Here is a 10774-nt window from a genome sequence, read left to right as displayed (position 1 = left end):
TATCTGTCTCTAAGTCAACAGTAAAGAGAAGACTCCATGAAAGTAAATACAAAGGGTTCAGAGTTAAATTTGCTGAAAAACACCTCATGAAGCCAGCTCAGTTCTGGAAAAGTATTCTATGGACAGATGAGACAAAGATCAACCTGTACCAGAATGATGGGAAGAAAAAAGTTTGGAGAAGAAAGGGAACGGCACATGATCCAAGGCACACCACATCCTCTGTAAAACATGGTGGAGGCAACGTGATGGCATGGGCATGCATGGCTTTCAATGGCACTGGGTCACTTGTGTTTATTGATGACATAACAGCAGACAAGAGAAGCCGGATGAATTCTGAAGTGTACCGGGATATACTTTCAGCCCAGATTCAGCCAAATGCCGCAAAGTTGATCGGACGGCGCTTCATAGTACAGATGGACAATGACCCCAAGCATACAGCCAAAGCTACCCAGGAGTTCATGAGTGCTAAAAAGTGGAACATTCTGCAATGGCCAAGTCAATCACCAGATCTTAACCCAATTGAGCATGCATTTCACTTGCTCAAATCCAGACTTAAGACGGAAAGACCCACAAACAAGCAAGACCTGAAGACTGCGGCTGTAAAGGCCTGGCAAAGCATTAAGAAGGAGGAAACCCAGCGTTTGGTGATGTCCATGGGTTCCAGACTTAAGGCAGTGATTGCCTCCAAAGGATTCGCAACAAAATATTGAAAATAAAAATATTTTGCTTGGGTTTGGTTTATTTGTCCAATTACTTTTGACCTCCTAAAATGTGGAGTGTTTGTAAAGAAATGTGTACAATTCCTACAATTTCTATCAGATATTTTTGTTCAAACCTTCAAATTAAACGTTACAATCTGCACTTGAATTCTGTTGTAGAGGTTTCATTTCAAATCCAATGTGGTGGCATGCAGAGCCCAACTCGCGAAAATTGTGTCACTGTCCAAATATTTCTGGACCTAACTGTAGATCTGACGGTTCCTCAACACCCGTAGTTGGATAAACCAAAGCTATGAACAGTGTTGTGTTCTTAAAGACATAGGACCCATTATATTAAAGGGAACCTGTCATCAGAAATTTCGCCCAAAAGCTAAAAGATTCCCCCTCTGCAGCTCCTGGGCTGCATTCTAGGAAGATCCCTGTTATTATTGTGCCCCATGTGAGACCAAAATAAAGCCTTTATAAAGTTCTACCTTTTTGTATGCAGCTTCTGTAAATTCGTCCCGGGGGCGGGCTCTCTGCCGTCCGTTATTCTGCCTCCTGGTCCTGTATGCCGCCCCCATCGCTCCTTTCCATATCTGATGCACCGCCCACTGCTCCAGCCATCCCCGCGCATGCCCAGTGCCAGTCTCACAGGACTGAGCAGTTTGACCGCTGGTGACGTGTGCGCAGGCAAGTGATTATGGACGGGACTGTGACTGTTATCAGCAAGTACCCGGCCATAATCTCTTGAGCGCGCAAACCTCTCCAGCGGTCAGACACACTGTGCTCAGGGTAGTGCTAGACTGTATGGGCTGCTTTCAGGGATGACGTCCCTTTGTCATGTGATAGTATTTTGAACACGCCCCTATCACATGACAAAGGGACGTCATCCCTGGAAGCAGCCCATACAGTCTAGCACTACCCTGAGCACAGTGTGTCTGACCGCTGGAGAGGTTTGCGCGCTCAAGAGATTATGGGCGGGTACTTGCTGATAACAGTCACAGTCCCGTCCATAATCACTTGTCTGCGCACATGTCACCAGCGGTCAAACTGCTCAGTCCTGTGAGACTGGCACTGGGCATGCGCGGGGATGGCTGGAGCAGTGGGCGGTGCATCAGATATGGAAAGGAGCGATGGGGGCGGCATACAGGACCAGGAGGCAGAATAACGGACGGCAGAGAGCCCGCCCCCGTGACACATTTACAGAAGCTGCATACAAAAAGGTAGAACTTTATAAAGGCTTTATTTTGGTCTCACATGGGGCACAATAATAACAGGGATCTTCCTAGAATGCAGCCCAGGAGCTGCAGAGGGGGAATCTTTTAGCTTTTGGGCGAAATTTCTGATGACAGGTTCCCTTTAAGATTGACTGATTTGCAAGCCAGTCTTCATGATGAGTGTGCAGGCGTAAGATGCCCTTAAATCATTAAAAGGAGCATATCACTTAATTAATTAGTTGCATTTTGTCACTGGCATGCCCTTCCATGTGCCTAGCGAAAAATATTACTCTATTTAGGGACTGAAGTACGGTACATTTCTGGCATAAGTTACCAAAGTGGTGTAACTATTAAAGAATTTGTCAGGTGGTCTTTGCAGCGCCTTGTCCTGCAAATGCTCCATCCAATTTGGTTGATCTGAATGACACTGACACAAAAACACCAATAGCCGTAAAAGGTTTGCACAACTTTGAGTTCTGCAAAAGTTTTACATCTTTTTGATCAATAGTGGCCAAAATCGTCAATGCAAGCCATAGGCGACTACAACCTGCGTTCAACCAAATTTTCTTCAAAATGGTTGTTTTTCTATTCAAGCTCTAAAATAGACACTTGACAGAAGTGACTGGAGTAAGATTTTTTGTCAAGTGCACATGGAGGTGTACGCCACTAATCCAATGTTCCTGATTTATGAGAGGCGTACGCCTCTTCATGGATCAGAAGCACCTGACTCCAGCACATCTCCCCATCAAAACCAGCGTGAACAACGCCAGTCTTGATGAATCGAGCATCATCTATGTCATGCCTTCATAGAAATGCATATAATTATTTTATTATGCCAAGTAATAAGATTACATTTAGTAATTGACATTGATACTGTCCACTTGTCCAGTGATATCCAACAGCGCCATCTGTTGACAATGTTGTCTTACTGCAGTTAGTTTAATGTTTCACTGGTTACTGTGCAATGAAAATTGTCCTACCAAGGCTTATGTAGTTACCCATCAGACCTTGCATAGGCTCTGCCCCTTCTTCTTCAGCAGCCATTTCAGTTACATGAACACACACATTCTGCATGCTGAATATCTCTCCAGATCTCTGCTCCTTATGTTTGCCTCTACATAGCACAGTCGGTGAGTTATGATCCCCTGGTTAGGGCTCATCAAAATTATAATGTAGTTGGTCTGTTCTGCAAGTATTATCCTGTCATTAGCTAATATGTATTCGCCATGTAGTGCATTTACCCTGCATGTCCTGTATCAAATGGAATGCTATGTAACTCAGATATGTTTTATGTTGTACTTAGTATTTTCATTTATTTCTTGTAGTTTTACACTGATCTCATTAATAAAAGTTGTAAAGGACCCCCAGCGTCCGAGTCAATGCATTGATGGGAAAGAGTTAAGCTGTCTGTCAACTCGTCTTCCAACGCACAGATTGAGGGTGCCAGAACAGTAAAACGACTACTATTAACGGGGTTGAAGCATAGACGCCGACTTCTATCAGAGAGCAGTCAAGCCGCATACAGACACCATGTCAGATAGAGGATCTGAAGTTTATGTAACACGCTCCCATGTAAGCTCGTCAGCTTCAAGGAAGTCTGTGAGCAGCGCTGCAATTGCCACCGCCAGGGCGAAGGCGGAAGCCGCCAAAGTGAGAGCTGCCTTTGCTGAACAAGAGTTGAAATTAAAGACAGAAAAAGCACGTCTAGAAGCCGACCTTGCAAAACTTGCTGTAGACACAGAAGCAGCAGCCACAGAAGCTGAAGTACAGGCTTTAGAAGAAGCAGCACGCAGCGACAGTAAAAGTTTCAGGTTAAGGCTCGGACCCGAACTCAGTCATCGGGATATCTCACAACGCACTTCAGACTACGTACTAAAGCATACCGCATCAGACGACCGTCTACATTCAGCTCCAAGAGAGAGACTTAATCCTGCCATTCAGCCATCAACCTTCATTCAACAAACATCCCATGTTAAGCATGAAGGTAATTCCGTCCACCTAACACCATCAGTGTCACCTGCACCCAAGTTTGTAGATTCCTATTACACAGCGAACCGTCCCAAAATGGAGGACCCCGATGGTGACTATCATGGCGACAACGTATTTGATGGCAACAATAACTCACTGGGACCTCATCATAGCAACATGTATCAGGACCACCCTCTCAGAAATCAAGAGCTACCAGATTTCCTCAAGTTCTTCGCACGCCGTGAGTTACTCACCAAAGGTCTTTTAAAGTTTAACGACCGTCCTAAAAGTTACAGAGCGTGGAGAGCTTCCTTCAGAAACGCCACGGCCGGCCTGGACATCTCTGCCAATGAAGAGATCGATCTCTTGGTCAAGTGGCTAGGAAACGAATCAGCAGAACATGCAAAACGCATCAGGGATATCAGCATCAACCACCCGAGCAAAGGTTTGTGCCTGTTATGGGAGAGACTTGATGAGTGCTATGGCTCTTCAGAGAGGATAGAAGAATCCCTCTTCAAAAGGTTGGAGGACTTTCCCAAGATCTCTAATAAGAGCTTTCACATGCTAAGAGAATTGAGCGACCTCTTGGTAGAACTCCAAGTCGCCAAGTTTGAAGGAGACCTGCCAGGCCTCGCGTCCCTAGATGCAGCCAGAGGTATTAAACCCATAGTGAATAAGTTGCCTTACAGTCTGCAAGATTAATGGTTGAACCGGGGTTCAGATTACAAACAACGTCACAACGTGCCGTTTCCTCCATTCCATGTCTTCGTAGATTTTGTGCGCCAGCAAGCCAAGATCAGGAATGATCCCAGCTTTGACCTTTCCACCGCAGATCTCATCAACCCACGAACAGGTAAGCCTGCTCCAGTACGCAACCCTCGAGGCTCACCTATCACTGTACACAAAACTAATGTGTCTGCTACAGATTCATCACGCAAGACCCACAGTACAACAGAACCTGAAGGGTCACTAACAATTGACCCAGACAAAGAGTGCCCCCTACACAAAAGGCCTCACCCACTGCAACAGTGCAGGAGTTTTAGAGGAAAATCTCTTAAAGACCGTAGAATCTTCCTCAGAGAAAACAACATATGTTACAGATGTTGTGCATCCACATCTCACTTAGCTAGAGACTGCAATGCCAGTATCACTTGTTCGGAGTGTAACAGTCAAGAGCACAGCACAGCTCTACACCCAGAACCAGCCCCACAGAATTCCACGCACATCGACCGACTTACAGAGCACGGCGGGGAGGAGACAGACAGTACACCTCCTGAAGTGTCACCCCAGTGCACTCAAGTTTGTGGAGAAGGTCTCACTAACAAATCCTGCTCAAAGATCTGTCTGGTTACAGTTTACCCTATGGGCTACAGAGAAAAAGCGGTTAAACTCTATGCTATACTCGACGACCAGAGTAATAGATCACTCGCCAGCTCAGCTTTCTTTGACATCTTTGGAATCAAGGGACTTAGCTGCTCCTACTCACTGAAAACATGTACAGGAGTGAGTGAAGAATCTGGCAGGAGGGCAACAGGTTATCAAATCGAATCCCTAGATGGGAAGACATCCTTACCCCTTCCTACATTAATCGAGTGCAATGCCATCCCGAACAATAGAGAAGAGATACCCACTCCAGAAGCGGCACTACACCATCCCCATTTGAGAAACATAGCGCATCTCATTCCTGCACTTAATTCTCAAGCCAAGTTGGTCCTTTTGCTGGGGAGAGACATCATCAGAGTTCACAAGGTGAGGAAACAGATAAACGGTCCTCATAACTCGCCCTACGCTCAGAAGCTAGATCTTGGATGGGTAGTTATAGGGGACGTCTGCCTCGGGAATGCTCACAAGCCGAACAACGTCCACTCTCTCTACACGAACACATTGGAGAGTGGCCGTCCATCCCTTTTCCTACCCTGCCCCAACAAATTCCTAGTGAAGGAGAATCTCACCAATTCGGCACACTTAAATGGTGGGAAAGACAGATACGCCATGGATGAATTGTGCGACGGAGACAAAGATCATCTAGGGTGCGCTGTCTTTCAAAAGACCAAAGAAGATTATAAACTAGCCCATTCCATTGAAGATGAGACCTTCCTAGAGATAATGGATCAAGGATTTCACAAGGATGAAAACGACAGCTGGGTGGCTCCACTACCATTCAAGCCACAAAGACCCCGTCTTCCTAACAACAAAGAGCTGGCACTAAAGCGCCTTACCTACTTAAAGCGCACTTTCTTAAAGAAGCCAGAAATGGAGCTACATTTCTTTGCTTTCATGGACAAAATATTCAAAAATGGTCACGCAGAGGTAGCTCCACCTCTGAAAGAGAACAATGAATGCTGGTATCTCCCGACGTTTGGTGTATATCACCCCAAAAAGCCTGGACAGATACGCGTAGTGTTCGACTCCAGCTCAAGATACCAAGGACTCTCCTTGAATGATGTCCTTTTGACAGGTCCCGACCTCAACAATTCGCTCATTGGTGTGCTCATCAGATTTCGGAAAGAAGCAGTTGCCATCACTGCAGATATACAACAAATGTTTCATTGCTTTTTAGTCAATGAGGAACATAGAGACTTCTTACGGTTCCTTTGGTTCAGAGATAACGAACCTACTAAAGACATTGTAGAGTATCGTATGAAGGTGCATGTTTTTGGCAATAGCCCATCCCCTGCAATAGCAATCTATGGTCTTAAGCGATCTGTGCAAGGAAGCGAAAAAGACGTTGATGAAGATGTTAAACAGTTCATTGAAAGAGACTTCTACGTAGATGACGGCCTAAAGTCTCTTCCATCTCCTCAGGCTGCAATCAGCCTACTCAAGAGAACTCAGAATGCACTTGCTTGTTCTAATCTCAGATTGCATAAGATAGCTTCTAATAGCAAAACAGTGATGGAAGCCTTCTCTGTTGAAGACTATGCCATGGATCTGAAAGACCTAGACTTATCCACAGACTCTCTTCCTGTACAACGCAGTCTAGGGCTCAATTGGGACTTAAAGTATGATACCTTCACATTTCAGGTCGCCTTAGAGCAAAAACCCTTCACACGACGAGGAGTCTTGTCCACAATCAACAGTCTATATGACCCCCTCGGATTCGCTGCACCGGTGATCATCCAAGGTAAGATCTTGCTAAGAGAATTAATGGTAGGCTCTGTTGATTGGGACACCCCACTTTCTCCTGGGAAAGAAATCGCATGGGTAACCTGGAGGGATTCTCTAAAGACATTATCTGACCTGCATATACACAGGCCATACATGTGTATTCCCTCAGAGAAAGTTCTCTCTAGGAAGCTGTGCATATTCAGCGACGCCTCAGTTAAAGCCATAGCCGCAGTCGCCTATTTGAAAACGATAGATGTCATGGGTAATGTCCACATAGGGTTCGTCATGGGAAAGGCCAAGTTGACTCCATGTCCAGAATCCACAATACCCAGACTAGAACTCTGCGCTGCTGTTCTTGCCACAGAACTGGCGGAACTTATCACATCAGAACTCGATCTACAGCTTGAAGATGCAGAATTCTTCACCGATAGCAAAGTAGTGTTAGGCTACATTCATAATGAGACTAGGAGATTCTATGTATACGTAAATAACCGAGTACTTAGAATTAGGAAGTCTTCACAGCCTTCTCAGTGGAGATACGTACCAACCGACCAAAATCCTGCAGACCATGCGACCAGAGCGGTACCGGCATCACGCCTCAAAGACACTAACTGGCTAGTCGGGCCTGCACTTCTGTATCAACCAGTACCCACTGCTCACGAGACACATACACATGAACTCTTCGAACCCGAATCAGATGTAGAGCTACGGCCTCAAGTTTCCACACTTAGCACAACGATCACCAACAGGCACCTTGATTCCAGCCGCTTCCTCAGATTCTCTACCTGGAGATCGGCCTACAGAGCCTTGACTTGCCTGATACATGTCATTAGATCCTTTAAAAACAGACAATCGAGACCAGCTCCATGCAAAGGCTGGCATCGTTGTCATAAAGCTTACACAGTGGAAGAGCTCACGCAAGCCAAACACGCAATCATCTGTTGTGTACAGCATGAAGCTTATACCCAGACTCTAGAGTCCCTCCGGAACCACAGAAGTGTCCCAAAAGATAGTCCCCTTAAAAAACTGGACCCGTTTGTAGATACTCAAGGACTGCTGAGAGTCGGGGGACGAATTTCAAATGCAAAGCTTGAAAATGACGAGTGTACTCCAATCATTGTTCCTCACGGCCATGTTGCTTTCCTGCTGGTTGAGCATTATCACGCACAGGTTAGACATCAAGGGCGCTTGATAACTGAAGGAGCCCTACGGGAAGCGGGTTTCTGGATAACAGGAGCTAAGCGACTTGTGAGTAGAGTCATCTTCAAATGTATCATCTGCAGGAAACTCCGTGGTTCTTGTCAATCCCAAAAAATGGCAGACCTACCAGCAGACCGTTTGAGTACCGAACCTCCTTTTACTAACGTGGGCCTCGATGTGTTTGGTCCCTGGTCAGTTGTCACACGTCAGACTAGGGGAGGACATGCAAACAGCAAGCGCTGGGCCGTCTTGTTCACATGTTTGAGTATTAGAGCCGTACACATAGAAGTCATTGAGACAATGGACACATCCAGCTTCATAAATGCCTTCAGACGATTCATTTCTCTCAGAGGACATGTAAAGCATATACGCTCTGACAGAGGATCTAACTTTGTAGGAGCATGTGGTGAACTAAAGATTCCCTCAAATCTGGACATTAACCAAGTAGAAAGACGTCTTTCAGAACTAGGTTGTACGTGGACCTTTAACCCACCGCAATCATCTCATATGGGAGGTGTGTGGGAGCGCATGATCGGCATCGCTCGCAGAATCCTCGATTCCATCTTTCTGCAACTTGGTCCTTCGAAGCTCACTCATGAGACTCTAACAACCTTCATGGCTGAGGTAGTAGCTATAATGAACGCCAGACCACTGGTTCCCATATCCAATGACCCTGATGACCTATCTCTGCTCACCCCTTCAACTCTCCTCACCCAGAAGTTTAATGTGAGTATGCCGACTTCTGGAGAGTTTACTACAAAAGACTTGTACAAATCTCAATGGAAAAGAGTTCAAATGTTAGCAGACCTTTTCTGGACTAAGTGGAGAAAACAATATCTCTCTACATTACAGACAAGAGACAAATGGCAAGATAGTAGACCCAACATGAAACCTGGGAATGTCGTCCTAGTGAAGAACACTCAGTCTAAAAGGAACGAGTGGCCTCTAGGATTGGTAACCAAGGTCTTCCCAAGTCAAGACGGACAGGTCAGGAAAGTGGAAATCAAGATTCCCAAGCAAAGTGGAAAGCTGTTTCTTAGACCTGTATCTGAACTTATTCTATTGCTCTAGTTTAAGTTTGTGGCATTCCCCCGGATGCCAGACGGGGAGTGTCATGCCTTCATAGAAATGCATATAATTATTTTATTATGCCAAGTAATAAGATTACATTTAGTAATTGACATTGATACTGTCCACTTGTCCAGTGATATCCAACAGCGCCATCTGTTGACAATGTTGTCTTACTGCAGTTAGTTTAATGTTTCACTGGTTACTGTGCAATGAAAATTGTCCTACCAAGGCTTATGTAGTTACCCATCAGACCTTGCATAGGCTCTGCCCCTTCTTCTTCAGCAGCCATTTCAGTTACATGAACACACACATTCTGCATGCTGAATATCTCTCCAGATCTCTGCTCCTTATGTTTGCCTCTACATAGCACAGTCGGTGAGTTATGATCCCCTGGTTAGGGCTCATCAAAATTATAATGTAGTTGGTCTGTTCTGCAAGTATTATCCTGTCATTAGCTAATATGTATTCGCCATGTAGTGCATTTACCCTGCATGTCCTGTATCAAATGGAATGCTATGTAACTCAGATATGTTTTATGTTGTACTTAGTATTTTCATTTATTTCTTGTAGTTTTACACTGATCTCATTAATAAAAGTTGTAAAGGACCCCCAGCGTCCGAGTCAATGCATTGATGGGAAAGAGTTAAGCTGTCTGTCAACTCGTCTTCCAACGCACAGATTGAGGGTGCCAGAACAATCTAGTTCTGGTGGCATTAAGCTCTGTCCTACCATATCTTCTTGCCTAGACTTATCAGAGGTATAGCTTTAGTGGTTGCAAGAGTTGCAGTTGCAACTGGACCCAGGAGCGAAGGAAAACCAACAGGTCCATTTGGCCAACATGAGAAGTCCAATACTGTTAAAGATCCACGATAGCAGGGAGCCCTGTTGGAAATTTTGTATTAGACCCAACAAGCTTTAAAGGGAATCTGTCAGCAGTTTTTTGTTATGTAAGCTGAAGCCAGCATGCTGATTGGGTTAAAAAACAAAAATCAACTATGTCTCTCTTATCAGGCTGTGTGCTGTTGTTTACTTAAACTAAAGACTTTATCACTTGGTGATTATCATTGCTAGGTCTATCTGGCACATGCAGGGCCCCCCCTCTTCTGATTGTCACCTGACTATCACTGTGCAATCTCTATAGACCTGGTGTGGATGGGGGTAGCTCCCTGGGCCCAGCTACATGACTAAAGTTAAAAATTCAAATTGTGTCAGAATGGCTGCAGACAGTAATCTAAGTGATACACCGTTAGATTCAGAATCTCTTTGCCTATATCATGCTGCTCTCAGATGAGGGAGCAAGAACCTGCTAACATTTTCCCTTCAATTTGACTGCCGCTAATGGATTAAATCTTATATATGAAGAGAGAAAACTAGTCTACTTTCTTTATAAGTTAGGAGATAGAGAAAGAACCTTGTTAATGGCGTCTATAGAAAAAATACAGAACAATATTTCAGCAGTAGATATTTCATTTTTGTTTCAGAAATATTATATATATCAACCACAGAACT

General features: G+C 44.9%; 1 protein-coding gene across 1 annotated transcript; it reads left to right on the top strand.

Annotated features, from left to right (window-relative positions):
- Nucleotides 1–2925: 2925 nt before the first annotated feature.
- Nucleotides 2926–9871, top strand: LOC142304101 (uncharacterized). Its single transcript, XM_075346138.1, has 2 exons — nt 2926–3048; nt 3244–9871. Exon 2 carries the CDS (start codon nt 5249–5251, stop codon nt 9263–9265), a length of 4017 nt encoding a protein of 1338 aa, XP_075202253.1. The 5' UTR covers nt 2926–3048; nt 3244–5248; the 3' UTR covers nt 9266–9871.
- Nucleotides 9872–10774: the final 903 nt, after the last annotated feature.

Source organism: Anomaloglossus baeobatrachus, chromosome 4 (genome assembly GCF_048569485.1).
Source record: "Anomaloglossus baeobatrachus isolate aAnoBae1 chromosome 4, aAnoBae1.hap1, whole genome shotgun sequence".
Taxonomy (NCBI): domain Eukaryota; kingdom Metazoa; phylum Chordata; class Amphibia; order Anura; family Aromobatidae; genus Anomaloglossus; species Anomaloglossus baeobatrachus.
This window is presented reverse-complemented; position numbering and strand designations above follow the sequence as displayed.